Raw genomic sequence first — 21139 nt, 5'->3', positions numbered from 1 at the left:
GACCCTAGTCAAATTTGCTTATTGATTGATTTCATAGTATTGAACCAATTGTTGTTAATGTCGCATCTGTTTATATTAGATTATTAGCACTTTTGTATCCCATAATAAAGCGCCTTTGAACTGAATTGAAACACTGTTTTACATGGAATGCACTGAAGCACTTCAAGTGTCTCTCAGTGAGTTTTGAGCCAGCAGAGGGCGACATGTCGCCTTCCCCTCCCAGAGCTACTCCACTCACTAAGGACACGTCACTACAGCACAGTGGCAACAGGAGCCTCGGTAGGTACGGAACAAGTCTGAATGACAGCTGAGGAACCAATCAGAAGCGCGAATAGTTACGCGTAGCCAATAAACCCATACCGTGGCCCGGTTGAGGCGGGGGTAGTGTACGCTGAAGGTTGTGTGTGAAAAGTGTATGAGTAACAGGAGCGGAGCGGGTGAGTGATACTGAACATATAATATTAAACATGCTAATTTAAGAAGATTAATTGTGCATTTAGCATGTTGCCCTGTTTCCATATTTGAATGAGTCGCTGGTATTTTCAAAATATCTGAGGGAAAAGGTCTGGGGCCGCACTGTTCATTATACAGCAGCTAGCTAGCTAACCTAGCTACTCACACTTTTAGCTAACGTTAACATTGAATGGAACCAGCATCAACACTAGCCGGCCTGATGCTGAGAAGCTATGATAATGTTTGCAGGCGCACTTATTCAGTAACAGTGCTTGCACTCACTCTGAATGTGCATATCAAGTGTGCTCGTTAACAGATAGCATAGCTGCTGGTAATTTCACTGCTCTCTGATGTTAAGGTTGGCTAGCTGTCAGCACTTACAAGGCTTGCACTGATGTTGCAGTGGAAGTTAGCATTAGAGCTCTCTTGTGCATGTTGATTGCCTTTTTTTCGCTTTGCAATGTCGTAATTTTGTTGGAGATATAATTGTGAGAAAGACAAGCAAAAATTCCTGCAGTGGTTTTCCACTTTCCAGAGCTGGTACTTCCTGGTTCCTGTCGCCACATAAAACTGTGCGTGGCCTTATCTGGTTGGGCTGGACATGAAGTTGACTCTGAACAGTTAGAAGACTGTGATTTATTTTACGCCTCTTTTAAGCCCTTTACGGCTTGTAAAAAGATCTTTGCTTTGAAATTACTTACCTATTTTTGCAGGGTTTTTTTCTAAAATTTGTACTTTGGCCAGTGTTGGTCTTTATCAGAGAAGATGCTTCTGCAGTGCTTTTTTACAGCTATATACTGTATGTAGGCTTACAATGATTGTGTTCCTCCCTTTAGGTAGTACGGTTAGCTGTCCCTACCCTCGTCAAAATGACCAAGCTGGGCTTCCTGCGTCTGTCCTATGAGAAACAGGACACGCTGCTGAAGCTGCTCATCCTGTCTATGGCCGCTGTCCTCTGTGAGTCCTCCTCCACCTATACACTAAACCACATGTGCAATTTGAGCCTGCAGCACTGTACATGGTTCTCTAATATTCCAAACAAACTCAAAACATTGATCTAATATCTGAAATCTGTTCTTTTGCTTCTCCTCTTCAGCATTCTCAACCAGACTCTTTTCCGTGTTGAGGTTTGAAAGTGTCATCCATGAGTTTGATCCGTAAGTCCCTGTTATTTATTTCATGATTATTCCCAAACATTGCTAATGGATTTTCTTCCTCAAAGTAATGTTACTACATCTCATCCTCAGGTACTTCAACTACCGTACCACCCGCTTCCTGGCAGAGGAGGGTTTCTACAAGTTTCACAACTGGTTTGATGACAGGGCATGGTATCCTCTGGGGAGAATCATTGGTGGCACCATTTACCCAGGTAGGAATTGGATGAAATTACCAGTGGACAAGCACAGGTTGCTAAACGCATGATTTGGGATGCTTTATTGGCATGCAGATGCCTTAACTATAGTTCCAAATGGAGAGCAAATGTGAGTCTCAGATAAGAGATGCCAGTGTGCTTCATGTAAAATGCAACATTATTGGCACTTATACAAAGCTTACTTGAATGCCTCTTGTCTTGTCTCCCCCTCTTCTGTCTCACAGGACTGATGGTCACCTCTGCCGCCCTGTACCACGTCCTACATTTTTTCCACATCACTATTGACATCCGTAATGTCTGTGTCTTCCTGGCTCCCCTGTTCTCCTCCTTTACTGCCATAGTCACCTACCACTTCACCAAGGAGCTCAAGGTATAACTGAAAACAAGATCCACAAATAAACTACAGTAAAGTCCATTGTAATAAAACATTGTAACAACTATTTTTTTTCTTTATTAGCCCATTTTGTAGCCTTTTAGTGGTAATTAACATCAGTAGAGGAAGATTGTTTTCTATGGAAAGCAAACTGCTGTATTTAATTCAGTTCCTATGGAGAAGTCAAGCTTATGCTGCCTTCAGGTGCTGTCAGAAGTATCTTGCACGATTCACACATGTTTCTGATTGGCATTAATGTAGTGCTTTCTTCCATTTATGTTCTTTTGTCTCTCCAGGATGCAGGCGCCGGACTCCTAGCTGCAGCCATGATTGCAGTGGTGCCCGGTTATATCTCCCGCTCCGTTGCCGGTTCCTACGATAATGAAGGTATATGCCTGAAGTGCACAGCTGTGTTATTTATGGAAAACAATATGGTCATGATAAATTGGTTAATCTAATGCCGCTGCCCTATTCTACCCAGGTATTGCCATCTTCTGCATGCTGTTGACCTACTACATGTGGATCAAGGCTGTCAAAACTGGCTCAGTGTACTGGTCGTCCATCTGCGCCCTGGCCTACTTTTACATGGTGAGTGACTAATCCAAATGGAATAGAAGAGATCTAAAGATGCACATGTTTACTGAACTTATTCAAAGGTCACAGAGGTCCTGATACAGTGTGTGTTTGTGTACGTAGGTTTCCTCCTGGGGTGGCTACGTGTTCCTGATCAACCTGATCCCCCTCCACGTCCTGGTCCTGATGCTCACAGGCAGATTCTCTCATCGCATCTACGTGGCTTACTGCACCGTCTACTGCCTGGGTACCATCCTCTCCATGCAGATCTCTTTTGTCGGTTTCCAGGTAAGGAAAAAGAAAACACTGGGTGGAAGTGACACAGCTGAGTAGAAGTGACACAGGTCACAAGATGGTAAAAGAAATAATTTTGCCCAACTTTTAATTGGAGCCAGCACGTAAAGCAAATTCTGGTTTTCCAAATTTGAGGTTCTCCATGAATCTCCAAAATACACATTTTGTATTGCTGTAAGGATAAACTTCTTACCTTTCATTGCTCTTTGAATTGATTCTTCCAGATCAACTTGCCTATTTTCACTTTTGGGCTTACTGTGATGAAGATCTCAAACTGTGATACATCCAGTCCAAAGAAGTTATAAAAGCCATACAGTCACGTTAGAGAAAGGGGTTTGGGACATCAAAGACTACAAGAGCACCCTGCAGTAGTTTCATTGTCACTTTTTTGAAGAAGTGTCAGCCAAATCATATAGGACTAAACTCATGGCCCTTATGGTGTGATTGACTCTACACTGTTCTGTGAAGCCTCACCCCTCTGTCTCCCTGCTCTCCCTCCTCAGCCGGTGCAGTCGTCAGAGCACATGGCTGCTTTCGGTGTGTTTGGCTTGTGCCAGATCCATGCCTTTGTGGACTACCTGCGCAGCAAACTCAACGCCCAGCAGTTTGAGGTGCTGTTCAAGAGCGTCATCTCCCTGGTGGGCTTCATCCTGCTCTCTGTGGGAGCTGTTCTCATGCTGACCGGTAAGAGAAGCGACAAGGTTGCACCGATAGATTGGCGACAAGATGGCCTAGTGGTTAGAGAGACCACTAATGTGTAAAAGTGGACATGGCTAACTCATGTCCAGCTGGTCAAAATACAAAATAGGTGTTAAATATATGTTTTTTTGATCAGCATCTACATGTGTGTGTCATTCTAGCATTTTGCTTCTCCATGTTAAATCATACAAATACTGTTTTTTTTTTCTCAGTGCACTGCTTTTGTAGTGAGAAATCTACCTGGTTGCACAGATATTGTGATACTGCTACTGTTTTTTTCACTCTTCAGGCTTATACTGGGGGTTGAATCGGTCTTAAGTTTAGTTTGAATTGAAATGAAAAAAGTCTTGAACAGTCTTACACTGAACTTGCATAAACCTGTCATCTCCCTCTCTGAAGACCCTTGCAGCCCCCAAGAAAACAGTATAGCCATTTGGAGGGTGATGGAATAAAGTGTATTTGTGTTGTTGACCTCAGGTAAGATCTCTCCATGGACGGGTCGTTTCTACTCCCTACTGGACCCCTCCTATGCCAAGAATAACATCCCCATCATCGCCTCTGTCTCTGAGCACCAGCCCACGACTTGGTCCTCCTACTACTTTGACCTGCAGCTGCTGGTCTTTATGTTCCCAGGTGGGTAGACACAACACAAACACACAGTAATAGGGATTGACATGATTATGTAACCAGACTAGCTTGAGCTTTGAGATGTGGAGGAGGAAACACAGATTTGTTCGCAAATGAGGCAGCCAGTCTCAAGGGAATGTTGCAGGCTAAAGCTCAGAAGTTGGCTTTGATACCAGGCTTTGATAGCACGTGGTGTATCAGACAAATTTAGAGCAACAAATATTGTATAACAAGCAAAACGGAACAAAAACACTGTTTTGGATGATGACAAATGGGGAAAAAACATGCTTGAGATTGATTCTAAGCACGTTAGTTCTGCAGAGCTGCATGCGTGTTTAAGTGGCACTTTTTTCTTCTCCTGTCTGATTCTGTACATTGAACCCAACAAACGGTGTGTAGCAGTAGATTATTGTACAATCAAATCAGAAGAAAAATATATTTTCAATATAAATATTGCTTTTTTTTCTGCCATTACTTGTTGGCATTCAAAACACAAAGTAAGACAAGAATTCTAGCATTGATGGCAGAATACCATCAGAGGGCTTCAAACTAATCCAACACATTGTTACATTGTTACGTTGTTATTCATTGTTACTTACCATTGTGTACAATAGTATTGGATTAGAGTCAGAGCAAGTTCCTTCCTCTTTCGCTGTTGGGCAACACCATCACAGCTTTTTAACCAGTGACTGATTTACTAAATCAAATGCAATTATGTAACTTAACAATCTACAGATATTTTTTAAATGCCCCTCACTATGTAGCAGAGTCATGCTTTGGACCCGGTGTTGTAATACAGTAATATTGTGGTTTAGGTATCCGTTCACCAACAACCAGCTTTGACTGACATTTGTCTTCACTTCTCTTACAGTGGGTCTTTACTACTGCTTCAACAACCTGTCGGACGCCAGGATCTTCATCATCATGTATGGAGTCACCAGCATGTACTTCTCAGCTGTCATGGTATGTCTTTAGTAGCTCTGAGATCGATGCAGTCTCACACCCTTCGCTGTTAAGGCACAGTTTGACTCCTGATAACGCATCAAGCCAGAGTCTTGTTTGCTTTTGAGGTTTGTCACGCCTCAAAAGCAAGTCACTCGAAGAGGTCACCTTCATACTGTAAAACATAACTGAAGTACATGGAAACATGAATGAAAATTTGCAGGAAAATACAAATACACCTGCTTTTTATGTAATCTGCTCCATGTTGGTTGCCTCCTCAGGTGCGTCTGATGTTGGTCCTGGCCCCAGTCATGTGCATCCTGTCGGGCATCGGTGTGTCCCAGGTGCTGACCACCTACATGAAAAACCTGGACGTCAGCCGGCCAGACAAGAAGAGCAAGAAGCAGCAGGACTCCACCTACCCCATCAAAAACGAGGTAAGCGGAGAGAGTCTGGTACAAGGTGCTGTTGTAGCCACTAGAGGACGCTGTCATCTGCAGTTGCCCCCTCTCATTTTGGTTGCTGACCTACTAACCTGTTGACATTTTGTGTATCATTTACATGTTTAACATCAAACGGCTTTTGACTCAACTGGTTAATCCAAGTAATTTGAATTTCAGAGCCCTTAAAAATAAATATCTTGGTGCACTTAGTCTTAAAGTTAGAATCTCCTGGGTCGCGCAGAGGTTTACTCTCATACTGCAACGGTTTTACTCATCTGGCTTATTTTGGGGTTGAAATTGGTTTTAAATGTAATTTACATTAGCATTAAAAAGCTTTTAGGAACTTCAGAAACCTGTAGTCCCCCTGGAACATGTTTACATATGTTTACATCCACATGAGGTTTTTATTCCCTATTTCACGTTTTTATTTCTGTATCTAGGGCTCACTGCTGGTGACTGCTCGCAGTGAAAGCTCTTTGGTAACCCTACAAGCAGAGGGGTGAAAACCTGATCTGTTTTATTAAAAGTGCGGATGTAGTACTCAAAATATGTACAAATGATCCAGGATTGGTAAAACAGTAGCTGTTGGGGAACAGAGACATTAGCTCAGATTTAGTCGCCACCAAAGTTCTTCAAGGAATACATTTTAGATGGGTGAGCTGGTGTTGGATTCAGTGAACCAACAGTAAAATTATTCTTCATACATTTTTGCGGTATATGGTTGACTGTGCCATCTGTCATCTTATATCATTTCATTATAGTCTTACATTCTGTGTTACATGTATCCACCAGGTTGCCAGTGGGATGATTCTGGTTATGGCCTTCTTCCTCATCACGTACACCTTTCACTCTACCTGGGTGACCAGCGAGGCTTACTCCTCCCCCTCCATTGTGCTGTCGGCCCGTGGAGGAGACGGCAGCCGCATCATCTTCGACGACTTCAGAGAGGCCTACTACTGGCTCCGCCACAACACCCCCGAGGTCAGGCAAACCAAAAGGAATCTATGTAGAAGATAGAGTGAGACGAAGATGAATTGTTGAAAGGGAAACAAATTCAGACAGTTTCCAGTGAGGTGGTGAGGCTGCAGCCTCAAGCTTCTCCACATTTCAATGCATAGTTTGTCAAGCACAATAAGTGAAAAATGTTGTTCATTTTTAAAAATGAGCATTGAAAATAAACGGTAATATCAGTTTGGGGACAGAACAGTGTAACATGCATGCACTCCTTCATGTATGTGCCTCTACATGGCTTACAGGACGATGTGCTTGCATGAAGTCATAGCCAATGTTAGACTATAGAAAGGGCCTCCATTCACTTACTTCAGTTTTACCTTGTTTTTCCAGGACGCCAAGGTCATGTCGTGGTGGGATTACGGCTATCAGATAACTGCCATGGCCAATCGAACCATTCTAGTGGACAACAACACATGGAACAACACACACATCTCCAGAGTGGGACAGGTGAGCCAACCTGATAAACTTGAAAAACTTGAAAAAGGTCCCATGTTTAGAAAGTGCCATTGTGTTAACTAGGATGTTGTTTTCTTCTGTAGGCCATGGCATCCACAGAGGAGAGGGCTTATGAGATCATGAGGGAGCTGGATGTCAGCTATGTCCTGGTCATCTTTGGAGGACTGACTGGTTATTCCTCAGACGGTACGTCACAAATATCAGTAGATGGGCGTCCTGAGGAGTCAGCGGGTCTAACATGCTGGCAGTATTTTGAATGTGGCTCAACGCCTTGGTCTTGTATCATCCCTCCCCCTCTCCCCCATCTAATGAAGCTGAAGTGCCATAAACAGTTCCCACTGGGCATTGGTTTATTCCAGACAGGGAAAGCCAGGGAATTTGATGAATTCTATGTTTTTTACAACTTCGTTCACACACATTAGATGGTTTTCAGCTAGTTTACTCCACAGGAAGGTCAACTTTAGTGGAAACCAGATTGTTTACCCCTTTTCTGAGCTGAAAGTCCTAGAATTTTACATCAGGACCACAGTGGGAACCCTGCAAAAAATAAACCTTGTCAACATTTGCAGAAGAAAAATAAGTAGATATGTACCTCCAATTGCTGGCTCTTGTCTCTTATTCTCTTTGATTTGTAAGTCTAATGTCTAATCTATGCCACTACCTCTCTCTCTCTCCTCAGACATCAACAAATTCCTGTGGATGGTGCGTATTGGGGGCAGCACAGACACAGGCAAACACATCAAGGAGCACGACTACTACACGCCCACCGGGGAGTTCAGAGTGGACCGCGAGGGCTCACCGGTCCTGCTCAACTGCCTCATGTACAAGATGTGCTACTACCGCTTCGGCCAGGTCTACACAGAGGCCAGTGAGTAACTCGACAGCCTAGTCTAGTCTGTTTGTCACCGCTGCCCGGTTTTACCTGGCAACAGGATGCATGTTGAGACTCATAGGAATACATTAAAGTGTCATTTTTCAAATGTGGCTGCAAGCATTTGTTGAAAGGACAATTATGACGAAAGATGGAGCTCTGGATATTTTTTTGCTTTTGGTACTATGAATACCTTGTTCCTTGTTGATGGATCTATATAAGTAATACACTTCAGTTTTGCTGCCCTGTATTTCAAACATGAACTGAGCTGTAGCAGCTTCTATACCCACTGCAAACATGACATGAGTATTGCATGAATATTCATTTAGTGAGTAAAACAACATGCTATCCCCTTAAATATATAACTACAGCCGTCTGTATCAGCCTTAATCCTAATGTCATGATCTTCTCTCCAGAGCGCCCACCTGGCTATGACAGAGTGAGAAACGCCGAGATTGGGAACAAAGACTTTGAACTGGATGTGTTGGAGGAGGCCTACACAACAGAGCACTGGCTGGTTAGGATATACAAGGTAAAACGACTCTCTCTCTTATGCTTCTGCTCTCTTTTTTTTGGTTTAGACATGTTTTGTTGGGTGCCCATAACCGGTGTAGTGGTTAAGAACTACTCTGAAACTATTTCTGCCCCTGCTGGTCTAGCTTATCTCTTATCTCTTGATCAAGATAATGTACTTAATGATGCGGTTGGAATGATATATATTTATATTAGCAGAAAATATTTCAGCGCTCTAAAACATCAATAGCAAATGTCAGGTTTTCGACGTTCAACAATCACACATCCATCGTAGAAGAGGCAGAGATGCCAATTTCTCTACCGGTAGTAGCCTCAATAGATCAGAATGCAATGCAGCCACAAGACTTGTGTTTTGAGTAAGGAACGCAGGTCATTCTGGGAAATGTAAGAAACCACTAACTGAAGTAGAAGTAGACAAGGCAGGTTGAGGGCAAGTGTGTACACCAAAAAAGTAAATTCCAACATTTCATCACAAAAAAAACACATGGCATGTATTGATTTTCTTTTAATGAAGGTGGACTATCCACTATGCTTAAAAAAAAAAAAGTATATATTCTGGTGACCTGCCTCTTAAACATTGTTCTAACAAAATCCTGTGTTCAACCTCTCAGGTGAAAGACCTGGACAACCGAGGACTCTCAAGGACATAAAGCCTTCAATCAAACCACAGTCCAGCACCCCTTTAGCGCACAGCACTGAACGCCTTCCCCTGTGGTCAGCAGATGAGTGGGAAACGAGTACTTTTTTATACTTTTGTTCGGGGGGGAAGAGAATTGCAGCAAAGAGATTTTGTTTCTGTGGATAATTTTCGTTTTTTATTTTGTTACGATGAAATGTCTCATCTGGGATCAGAGGGAGCTGGTGGTGTTAAAACGTCCAATCTGATGTCGGGAGGTGATATCTGCAATGAAGTGGCCAAAAGAAACAACGTTCATTTAAGAGAGCTTTGGGTTTTTACAATGTGGTCAATTAAAGTGGGATTAAATGTGACAAAATGGTGATCTGTCGTTCTTAAAGTGCACAAAACAAATTAGAAGGTTGTTTCCTTTGACTCAGGAACTGTTTTGAGGTTAATCTACTAAACAGCAGGAATTAATATGGATAGGAATTGTATCTAGGACTCACTGCTGGTGACTCCATTCATGAAAGGATAAGTTAAAATGACACTATATATTATATTTCAGCTAGCCTGTTTGCTTGCCTTGTTTCGTGCAGGCTACTTATTACACTTGTTAGGTCATTATCTGTTTATAAAAGCCCTAGCCTACACCTCCAATATAAATGTAGACAGAGCTCCCTACACAGTATTTCATGTGATTTCCATCATCGTGGGAAATTAGGACTCGTGGTGCATTTCATCCACATTCTTTAGAATTACACCTATACTATACAATGCTTACTCAGCCAGTTATACATAATACCTGCCTTATGGTTGGAAGACTGTCCTTCCTTTCCTATTGCGGTTTATCTGCTGTCAGCAAATTAATTTGGAAACAGATCAGGTAATTTATGGCTCTAAAACACCAGCTATAGTATGTTAGGTGTGGCCACAGAATATTGTTCATTTGTTGAGGCTGTAAAAAAAAAAAAATAGACCTGAGACTTCTATCAAAATTTGATAGTCTGTTAGCAAAGCTTAAACATTCAAGATGAGGCAATATCATTTTTATTGTAGTGTTTTTTACAACACATTTGTCTCAGTGGTTTATATTACAATGAACTCAATCATTCAATGTGAAGAATATAATACATTCTGAACAGAAAAAAATGTCAAGACATAAGATAGGAAAGTATGTTAGCCCTCAAAAGATAACATGTCCACTTCAGAAGTGATAACAACTCAAACAGACGTTCTGTGATAGATTAAGTTACATTAAGTGTTACTGATTGAAGTTCTTCATAAACTTCTCTGAACTAGAGTAAAAGCATTTTAACATACAGAATCCACATAAAGTGCCCATTAGTTCCAGTCCCATACATTTTCTCAGAGCTTTACAAACAGCACACCTCCACCAAGACTCTAAAGGTCTTTGGGATGGTCCGGCAGGTCTTCGAGAAGGGCCGGGTTTCTTCTGTAAATGTAGGCGTTGGCATCGTCATCCAACTGCACCAGCTCAGCCAGCGAAGACACACAGGTGTCGTGGTCGACCAGCATCCCAGGCAGGCGGGAAGACTTGCGCTGGATGCGGCAGGAACGGCGCACCGGCGTCAGAAACTTCAGGTCCTTGATGCCGCTCTTTCGCCGGGAACCACATGCACTGGCCTCGCCTTCGATCGTCTTCTTGACACTAAATGAGAGGGAGATATTTGAGAAATATTTGTCATAAAGGTCAGGATTAACCCAAATGAATTCCACTTCTTATGACCAGATAATGAATTGCTTCATTATGAAACTGTCAATGGGAGCATTAGGGTGACAGAAAATATTTATTTTGCAGAACAAAAATTGATCACCTCACCTTTGCAGGTATGGAGTGGTCTTCACACTGTATTTCACTACTGAAGCTTCTTCCATCTTTGGCGTGGTCTCAATCACGTCATCATCCTCATCTTCATCATCATCACTTTCAACTTCCTCAACATCAACATTCTCCACTTTCTGGTCATAATTTTCTTCTTCTGCTTCATTCTTCACTTCCACATCCTCCAACTCGTCAGTAACTTCCTCAGGCATTTCATTCTTCAGCTCATCTTCCTTTGGTGTGCTGTCCTCCATTTCAGCATCATTACACTCATCTTTCATCTGTGGAGGTTCTTGAGGAGAAACAATGACAGTAAATTAGTGCAACATTGACCAAAATACAAAGCAAAAATCCATCCTAAAACAGATCTCCTATGCAGATACCTGATATTAAGACAGTTCGATACATAAGGATTTTCCATGCCAATAATTATATAGCACTCCAGACAAAAATTGGAGTTGACAAGCAGTCCAATGTGCACTAAACTTACCATCCTCACATGTAGAGGGTGTCGCCATGGCCTCCAAAGCATCACACAGGTTCACCACAATCTGTCATCAGATGAGAAAACGCACCAGGGATGTAACTATGCAAGGCAATGTTTTCATAGAATCCAACTGACACTGCAAGAGAAATTCTGTCTGTTTGCTTACGTCATTTATTCTGGTCTCTGGGTCAACAGGCAGATCCATATCCGAGTTGTCCAGCAGGTCCAGGGTGGTGTTCATGATCAGCGGAGTTGAGTTCTGTGCTGTTTCTTCTGGCTTCTGGTTATCTTCAGGCTGAGCAGCAGCAGAAATGGGCCTGTCAGTGTCCAGACTGGGTTCAGGTTCAGGTCCAGACTGGGCAGCAGGCTGAGGCTCAACATGAGACTGAAGTTGGGACGGAAGAGGAACCTCAGGTTTCGCAGCAACTTTGGTTTTGGGTGCTGTCGCCATGGCCGGTCTCTTCAGATTCTTCCCCTTGGAAGCCAGCCACTCTGCCAGTTTTGCTCTGGGGAAGAAACACATGAACAATTTTGAGCATTTTGATGTTCAGTAACAATAAAGCAAACACCCATTTATGAGTCTGTGTGTAGAAAAAAGGCTTACTTTCTCTCCTCAGCAGTCTCCATGGTAACTCTGTACTGGCTGAGGGTGCTAGAAACAGGAGGCTTATTGACCTTCTTGTCTGTAACAACTGGCATCTTAGGCTTACTGCTCTGTGTCCCTTTTCCCTTGGGGGGCACTGACGTAGTGTTTCTGGAAACGGGCCCGGCTACTGTTGCTGGGACGGTTCTGGCAGGAGGGAGAGCGGAGCGACACCCAGTTGTGGGACGGCTAGTGACAAGGCGCTTGGAGACTGGAGGAAGTCCGTCTGACACAGAGTTGGACCTTGTAGGTTTAGGCTTCTGCATCCCGCGCCCAGGCAAGTCAGCAACAGATTTGGACCTGAACTTTGTCAAATTTCCAGCCTTTTGGCTCTCTTTGGGCACTGGTGGTTTTGTAGTTGGTTTTGGATCGGCCCCTCCCACAGCAACACTAGACTTCCAAATGGATCCAATTTTTGACTGGACAATCTTGCCTTTGTACATGCCTGGAGCAGATTTAGATGGCAGCACAGCAGCTGGTGGCTTTGGAGCTTCTGCAACAACTTTTCTGTGTCTCACAGCCTGTTCAGTGAGGAACGCCTGGCTAAGCGTTTGTCGTTTTTTAGCATCAGTAGCAGCACCTCCTCTCCCATCTTTCTGCACAGTCTTAACCTTCTTCAGAGCCTCTCCAGACGTTACCTTCATACCCCCCTGTTTGGCCTTTACTTTCTGAGAACCATCTTTTGCCACAGTCTCCTCTTTGTCATTGCTTTTCAGGTGCAGGGGAGCCACAGAAGTTGTCGTTTTGGAAACATCTCTTTTGATAAAGGATTTGCTTCCATGTGCAGGCTGAGCATTCTCTTTGTTTGCCTAATAAAGTTAAAACAATGCAAAAACCATCAGGCAGGGTGAATTGGATAAAAGCACTTAAAATGCAACTTCGGAATAAAGAGACATTGATACACAAACATTTCAGAAGATATTCATTAACGTTAACTCACTTTCTTATTGGTGTGGTTTCGTCTTGAAATTGCGACGTTGTCCATTTTGTTTACTGTCTCGAACAGCTGTTATATGAATGGAGATTTCTGAAGGGCAAAAAGAGCAATACATATAACAGCAGGATTGCACTGGATTTGTTATCTAGTTATACAATGGCTACACGTTGGTACCGTCCTTCACTCTGCTGTTAAGCTTGAAAGTAGCCAAAAGCAACTATAAGTTTCGTGGTTCTCTCTCGTATGGAGAGCGTCACGCCAAACTCCATTACAATTACATAGCAAATATGGTCTTGCTCATTTGGCAAACATTGTACAAATCGTAGAACATAACTTAAGATATTTATGAGTCCGTGAGAGTGATTCGGCATACATCCAATACATCAAACAACAGCTATTTAAACAACATTTTAAATTTTAGAATTGAATCGCCTGTTATAACCTCGCCCTCTAACGTTACCACAAAAGCACAACTTGGAGGGCTGCAATGAGCAGGACGACCCAATTAAAAAGGTTGAGATTTTATTTTAATCAAGTGCTGCTTGGTCAATTACGTGTATGCCGAATTTTCCAGCGGTACATATTAATTCACTCAAGGTCTTAAATGATGTTGAAGAAGGTGCGTACGTTTGCCGATAAGCAAGGCAACATTACATTTTATAGATTTGGCATAACGTGGTCCCAATACATGAGAACGGGAATGTATCGGTAATCTAGTAACTGTTAGTTACGTAGTTATACGGTGCTAACCGTACCTTTATCCAAGTACATTGGTCAAGCAAAAATCGACGTTAACTTACCCTGCTGCGGTCTTTGTGGTAAAATACGAGGAGAAAGCCTCTAGTGTATCTATCACAACCTCAGCTCTAGAGCAAAACACGACTGCCTGAAAAGCAACTCGATTTGACTTTGGCGCTGCTGTGTTGCAATTGGCCAAATTGGTATCGCGAGAAAACACATCAAACCAATAGAATACCGCCAAACTAGGAATTCGACGTGAAGAGGCGAAGCTTCATCCTACAACGCATCATCTGTTCTTTTGAATGTTTAAACCTAAATAGAATTCCAGTCATACTGGTCCACAGCTACACACCCAACCTCCAGTGACTGATTATCACTAGGGAAAGAACCACCAATGTAAACAAAATCAATGATATTTTGAGAAAGTATTCATTTATAGTGCAGGGAAGAGTGTGGGATTGGGAAGTGGGTGAAAGGTGGAAAAGGGGTACAGCTGAATGTATATATTCTTGCCTCTATTGTTTTATACTGCCCATAAAAACAATAAACAGATTTTTTTTTTTTAAGTATTACATTATGCATTTTCATTCCTTTTTTCCCCATTTTCATTCCTAGTTCATTCCTCCAGATGTATGACAAAATGGTTACAAACTCAAAGGACATATGCATGCATTATCTGTCTTTGTGGGTCAAATAAGAAAGGGGTCAGTGATCAGCAAGCCAGTTAACTATTCAGTGCAGAAGTGTAGGACAATTGAAAAATATAATAACTTAAAGTGAAATACCAGGGGATACATATTAGTACTTTGTTTTTGTACTGAAGAACATCTATCAAGTTACAGACTCCCAGTCTGGTCTTATCAGCAGATGTTTGTCTACAGTATATATTGTGGTGATTTGTTCTGTGTTTTATTGTACTTTTATGATATGCATCTTTATTATTATTGTGTGTTTTTACTTTAAGCCCTGTCTGAAAACCAGATTTTGCTTATGGGCCAATGAAGTGTTAACGGAATACCTTATTCCTGTGATATAGGACAACAAAATCAATATTTGTGAGCCAGAAACCTAAGACTTAACCTGTGATGTCAGCATTATGTAACACTGTAAGTCAATTTAAATTTTTTATTTTAATTTATTTTTTAATTTTAAAGGATCATAAATATAGTCAGAGAAGTTTTGACAACCAGATTCTATATTATCATTTGTTTGGCTATGCAAGTGAGGCAGTGATTGTCATTACAATGTTTATAAATCTGATTGAATATAGGCCTATGTGTTCAGTGAATGCCTCTTCTTCTCCCTCTTGGTGACAGCCTCTGTTTGAAGCTGATCCTCATTTGATGGTCCGGGGCCACCATGGTTTTGGCCTAGGCGAATTATGCACAAATACTAGTTTTAGGAATATATCAAAGTAATGTGGGCAAGTTTTGGGGGCAACACTGCTTTGTGCTATCAAAATTGTTGATAAAAATTAATTCTTAGTTGTCTTAAATTTGGTGCAAGCCAATATTTCACAGCCTTTCATAGGCTACCTTTCATATATCCTAATCATGTGAGCGTGATAGTGCATAGAACCAATGGTTTGTAAACTTATTACGAACCAAATGAAAGTTATTGCTTGGTAGGATCAGCCTATGATATTTTTCCCCATCAAAAGCAAAATGTTCAAAGAGGTCATCAAGTCTAGTTTAATTAGCATAACTTTGTTACGAAATGCACAATACAACAACAACAACAACAACAACAACAACAACAACAAGGATGTGCTCAAGGTGTAATTAACATCATGTTTTGAGTTGTGCCAAGGCTGGACACGGCCTCTCCGCGTGTCTTCCGCTGCTGTTCATTCCAATAGTGTTACAGCTAGTGCTACCTGGTCGCATCTCTCTGTCCTTTAAGGCTCTTTGAAAGGACTGCTAAGGATTATGGGAAGAAAATAAAGCGCGCGCTCCTGTTCGCCTCGTTTGCCGTAGCATGTGATGCATGCTGCGTAGATACATCAAGCTATCCAAAATTGCCTGCAATTTTTGCCTTCAAAATAAAATTATGTATAAAATTATTTGTTGTGCGTTTGGGTTTGCGTATGAGTTTTGACAGCCTGGCATACAGAATATGGCAGTCAGAGCATTTTAGAGGAGGCTTATTCTGGTTGACCTGACACTATGATCTGGATGGGCCATTGCCTTTAAGAACAAATGTGCCCCACTAATAGACAGGTAGTCTCGAATTTGTTTGGTAGGCTATAAGTTTGGTGTTTGTGTCTTTGTGAGTTTATAGTTGGCAAGCACAGGGCATTTTAGAGGAGCCGCATTCTGGCTAATGTATATGGTTATGAATATGTACTCTAAATTCTCTACTTTTTATTGCTATAAAACTTTTGTAAATGTTGTATTTTGAAAGTTAATACCGGAAGTCTTTTTTTGTTCTCTTTCCGCTAACTTGACAGCGGTGGTCTGTAAGATATTTATTTGTTAGCTAACGTTAGAAGTGAACACTTAGTTGAATTAAACAGGTTTATGCCATAATTGTATGATGCAAAATCATTGTGCTGCGCCGAACTGCACGAGTGGCAAATCCAACCGTCAGCCGCTCTTCAGGTTTCCACAGGATCCAGAAAGGTAATGCTAATGCTAACGCTAACGCTAGCAGGTAGCCCAGATGGGTACCATTCTCTCCTAGAGAACATTACGCAAAACTGTTGAAAAGTCTGGCAATTTTATGTGGCCTTGCTTAGAGCCAAGCGTACATACCCGGTATAACATAACCTAAGACCTTATACGAATTGCATACATGCATTACACTATGCATTACTCTTCTCTACTCTTGATGACATATGATATGATTCGGAAAACGATGTTAAGTTATATTCTAGCAGGTGTGAACCTTTGCCATTAAGCAGGGCAGCAAATTTCACTAAGTGAATGATGTGTGGCCAGCCAAGTAAGAATGTGAGAGAGCTGCTGCTTTGCCATCTTATACAGTGTTTATTGTAATTAATGGAGCTGTCTTTATATTGCCTTGAACATTAATAACAACTTAATCAATACACGGTGTCCAGTTGTTTGTCAGTCCGACAAAAGAGAGACATTTAATCTCTAACCCATTTGAACTCTATATTTAGTGTCATCACTTGTGTTATTGTCAAATTATGTAGTTCATAATCGCTGACCATGTCATCCTCTCCAAAAGAAACATCATTGCCCTATTAACTCACCAAAAGGGATAAAGTGTACATAAAAGGTTCATAAATTGTTATGCTTTTGGATTGCTTTTCAAAGCATTCAACAACCACAGTTTAAAAAAAAAAAAAAAGCATTAAAGATAATAAGATTGTGAATGATTTTTAATTGTTTTGGTCAGTTGATGTGATATGGTACTGAATGATAACTGAAAATTAATACAAAAACTTCCATGTAGATTTAAACTCAATTTGGTTTGACCTTTCCTTTCAGATGTAAGAAATGGGTTGAAAAATGCCCTCGCCAGGATCTCAAGGAGAAATCACCAGCTCAGTTGTACAGATACTACAGACTTTGTGGAAAGCATTTCGAAACATCTTTGATTGATAGTGTAAGTAATGTTTACAAGCTGTACATGATCTTAAGCCTTAAGTAGTCCTTTGTCCTGTGGACAGTTGGCGTATTTATATTCACAAGCCTTGAATGTGTTGCAAACTCATTATTGTTTTACCTTTTCTCACACCAAATATGTTGGGCCATAATTTATGCGTTGCTTACTTGCTTTATGTTTTTGATTGACTCACTACTACAGTACACAAATGATTTGTAGTACATTTTCATCTTGGAAAGTCTTTTTCCACATTATCATATATTTGACAAATCTTAAAATGGTTCTCCCACTCTCAGAGAAAGTAATTATAAACTGCTTAAGTGGATAAAAGTGATTAAATTATAAATACAGCCTAATGATCTGGGGTCCATAACAAAGAATACTGAATAAGAGACCATGTAATGGGAGCCTTTAAACTAAATCCACATTACTGTCCCTCGTCAAATATCTGTCTTTATACACAAAGTGTATTAATATGAATTTACTTTCTTTCCTTGTCTGCAGTTTTCAGTTTCTTTTGGTGCCATTAGTGATGATTCTTTCGCCTAATTCCATTAACATTAGTAAATGTTAATTTAAGTGTATATTACAAGTTTAATGTAAGTGATATTCTGGAGTCAGTCTGCATAGGTGCAAACTATTTTGGTTGGTGTTTGTTCTCAGGATCCTCAGAATACAGTGCTGAAGGACGATGCCATACCAACTATCTTCGATGTGTCAAGCCAACCTCAAAATGGACAGCTGAAGCGTGGTAAAGAGATGGTAGGTTAAAAGAAATCAGTATCATTTTTAATGCTGAAAATAATTTGCATAATTTAATTTCTATATGTATTCTTTAATTAACCCAATATTTAATTTAATTTGTATTTTTTATTTTGGCAGACCAAAGATGATGAAACAGAGACTAAAGTGAAGAAAAGTGAGTAGTATTATCAAACATAAATGCTTCTTAAATAGTAGCCTATTTCTTTAGCTCAATGAATTTAACATAAGGGTCATTGTTAAGGAGTCATTAACTACCTCATGACAGTGTGATATGTGCACACACACACACACGCACTCATTTATTGGTTACCAATAGTTTTCCCACAGCCACGCTTGTTACAAGTTAGAGAACTGATTTGCCTTTTGTAACACTTTGTGTTTCCCCTGTAGAAGTCAGAAAGACCCAAACAGAGACAAAGAAGGATGACATTCAGACAATCCCAGAGGAAGATGAAAACAAAGAGTACCTTAAATCGTTATTTGAAGTTCTTGTACTGTTGGGGGAGCAAAACATTCCTTTAAAAGGACCTTCCGATAATAAACAGGACAGCCTCACTTCAAGCAACTTTCAGGCATTGCTAGAATACCGTATGAATGCAGGAGACGAAGCCCTAAAGAAGAGGTATGACGCAAACCCTGTGAATAAGGAGTGCTGCTCCTCAGCTCAGCTTAATCAGTTGATTGAAGTGTGTGAGGAATGCATTCGCGGTGAGCTCTTGGAGGAAGTCAGAAAAAACACCTTTTTCTCACTGGTGACTGATGATTTGGTGAAGATTTCAGGAGAGTGGTACCTCCCCGTCTTTTTGCGTTACGTGGACCAAGCTAACTGCCAGCGGGAAAAGTTTGTTGGATTCTTGTCTTTTGAAGGAGATGGAGAGGCCTTGGTGGAGAGACTGCTGTCTGAATTGACTGACAAGTGGGGCTTGAATATGGAACACTGCAGAGGCCAGGCCCACTCCTGCTCCGGCACACATTTCAGCAAAATAAAAGCATTTGCCGCCAAACTGGCAGAGAAGTATCCGATGGCAGTGCTTACGCCAAGGTCTACTTGTGACTTGAATACGTCACTGGCCAGCGGTATGGCTTTGTCAGGGGTTCAGCTTGTCATGTCTACCTTTAAGAAGGTCGAGTCATTCTTCAGTCGCTCCGCTTCACTGCAGTTAGAGTTGGAGCACGCCATTTCAATTTTCTACCCAGACAAGGAGGAGAAAGCCAATGAACTGAAAGAGGTGTGTCGCACCAGCTGGACCACAAGACATGATGCTTTTGAGGTGGCGGTCGACATCTTGGAGTCACTGCTGCTCTGTGTGGACAGCGTGCATGACAACGAAGATATGAGGTGGAGCGATCAAGACACACACGACGCCTTAGAGATTTCAAAAGCGCTCGCTGATTTCGAGTTCGTCATGGCCTTGGTTGTGCTGAAAAACACCCTGTCGCTCACTCGCGCCTTCGGGAAGAACGTGCAAGGGAAAGCGACGGAGGCTCATTTCGCCGCAAACAGCTTAAAAGCCGTGTTGCACTCCCTGACAGAAGTGTCCGACAACATCGACGTGTACCACGAGTTCTGGCACGACGAAGCCGTTAACCTGGCTGCCGCGATGGAGATCCCAGGCAAGGTTCCCAGGTCGTTCTTGAGAAAGCATCGGTCAGAACCCGGAACTGCAATTCGTCCGGAGAGCTACTACAAGGAGCACCTGTCTGTCCCCGTGGTGACCCATGTCATCAGAGAGATTAACGAACTCTTCTGCGAGAATCACCTGAAGGCACTGAGATGTCTGTCGCTGGTGCCCACCATCATGGAGCAGAACAAGTCCACCGAACCCGAGGAGGAAAACGTACAGATGTATAAAAACGACATCCCGAACGCAGGAACTCTCCCCGCCGAGCTGCACTGCTGGTGGGTTAAATGGAGCCACAGGGGCAAAGGCGACTCCGTACCCTCCACCCTCCATGAAACGCTGCAGCTGGCCGACGTGAAGTTCTTCCCAAACATGCTTGCGGTCCTGCGGGTGATCGGCACCCTGCCCACCTTAAGTCTTGAGGACAGCTGCGATGCGGCCTACAGGCGCTTCAGGATGTACCTGGAGAACACACCAGACAAGTTCAGATCAAAAGGTCTCGCTCTTTTGAATGTGAACCACGATGCTAGGCATGACCTGGACTCAATGGTTGAGGCTTACATGAAGACGTATCCTGAGAGGGAGAATGTGTAGAGAGGATGCCAGTCTCTCAGTTAATTCTCCCATGATTTTGCAGCCAAGCAGTATAGATTTTCCACAGCTTTGGTGATAGAGACATAAAGAACTGCATGATTCCTGTGCAGATTCAGTTGTATTTTTGAAATAAAAATCACAAATTCTAAAACTTTGTAGTCATCATATTAGTGTCTTTTGCAGGATGTTTTGTTTTTCTGTGATATATGAATGAACTGTAAAGTGGACTAGAAAGTGTCATCAATTAAACAATGAATATTCACACATCCCTATTAAAGTTGTTTTTGTCATCTTTGAGCATGTAGTCTTCTAGCATGTTTTTCATGTCAATGATTTGGGTAAATTTGTACCGCTCTCTTCCATTTCTCTTTTTGATTGGTAATAATTTGATTACCTTTGGCAGAACAGACAGAACAATTTCCATCACCATAACAACACAATAAGCTAAACTGGTGTGTCTTACATAGTTAAAATTAGTGATGCTTAATTCCACAGTTCCTGCTATGGTGGTCAAACAAAGTCAACTCCTTGACTCGTGTTCAAAATGGACACAAATTGTTGACATTGATGTTTGAAGAGTGGGGTATTCTGCTCCTGCAAGCCTTGTTTTTATGATATCTTAAATATGGAAAGCATTTTTGCTACATCACCCATGGACCTATTG

The 21139-nt window shown here is 41.7% G+C and overlaps 3 protein-coding genes across 3 annotated transcripts; 2 read left to right on the top strand and 1 right to left on the bottom strand.

Annotated features, from left to right (window-relative positions):
• The first annotated feature begins 374 nt into the window (after positions 1 to 374).
• On the top strand, positions 375 to 9640 carry stt3a (STT3 oligosaccharyltransferase complex catalytic subunit A). Its single transcript, XM_071518650.1, has 18 exons — positions 375 to 437; positions 1290 to 1410; positions 1550 to 1610; positions 1701 to 1822; positions 2050 to 2195; positions 2495 to 2585; positions 2680 to 2786; positions 2895 to 3059; positions 3569 to 3749; positions 4242 to 4397; positions 5263 to 5354; positions 5615 to 5770; positions 6569 to 6757; positions 7121 to 7237; positions 7330 to 7432; positions 7926 to 8114; positions 8534 to 8649; positions 9263 to 9640. Exons 2-18 carry the CDS (start codon positions 1323 to 1325, stop codon positions 9299 to 9301), a joined length of 2118 nt encoding a protein of 705 aa, XP_071374751.1. The 5' UTR covers positions 375 to 437; positions 1290 to 1322; the 3' UTR covers positions 9302 to 9640.
• Positions 9641 to 10347: 707 nt separating this feature from the next.
• LOC139643503 (cytoskeleton-associated protein 2) lies at positions 10348 to 14084 on the bottom strand. The gene is made up of 7 exons (XM_071518662.1): positions 13981 to 14084; positions 13184 to 13270; positions 12205 to 13052; positions 11767 to 12106; positions 11604 to 11664; positions 11111 to 11405; positions 10348 to 10939 (listed from the first exon to the last, which is right to left on the bottom strand). The coding sequence occupies exons 2-7, from the start codon at positions 13226 to 13228 to the stop codon at positions 10672 to 10674; spliced, it is 1857 nt and encodes a 618-aa protein (XP_071374763.1). The 5' UTR covers positions 13229 to 13270; positions 13981 to 14084; the 3' UTR covers positions 10348 to 10671.
• Positions 14085 to 16385: 2301 nt separating this feature from the next.
• On the top strand, positions 16386 to 20735 carry thap12a (THAP domain containing 12a). Its single transcript, XM_071518714.1, has 5 exons — positions 16386 to 16542; positions 17377 to 17494; positions 18158 to 18256; positions 18377 to 18413; positions 18650 to 20735. Exons 1-5 carry the CDS (start codon positions 16454 to 16456, stop codon positions 20473 to 20475), a joined length of 2169 nt encoding a protein of 722 aa, XP_071374815.1. The 5' UTR covers positions 16386 to 16453; the 3' UTR covers positions 20476 to 20735.
• The last annotated feature ends 404 nt before the right edge of the window (positions 20736 to 21139 follow it).

The sequence above is a fragment of the Centroberyx affinis genome, unplaced genomic scaffold (assembly GCF_046629955.1).
Source record: "Centroberyx affinis isolate AG114_WGS23_722 - 3 ecotype Tasmania unplaced genomic scaffold, CSIRO-AGI_Caff_v1 ptg000051l_1, whole genome shotgun sequence".
Taxonomy (NCBI): domain Eukaryota; kingdom Metazoa; phylum Chordata; class Actinopteri; order Beryciformes; family Berycidae; genus Centroberyx; species Centroberyx affinis.
Note: the sequence above shows the minus strand (reverse complement) of the source record. Positions and strands in the feature narration are given on the sequence as shown.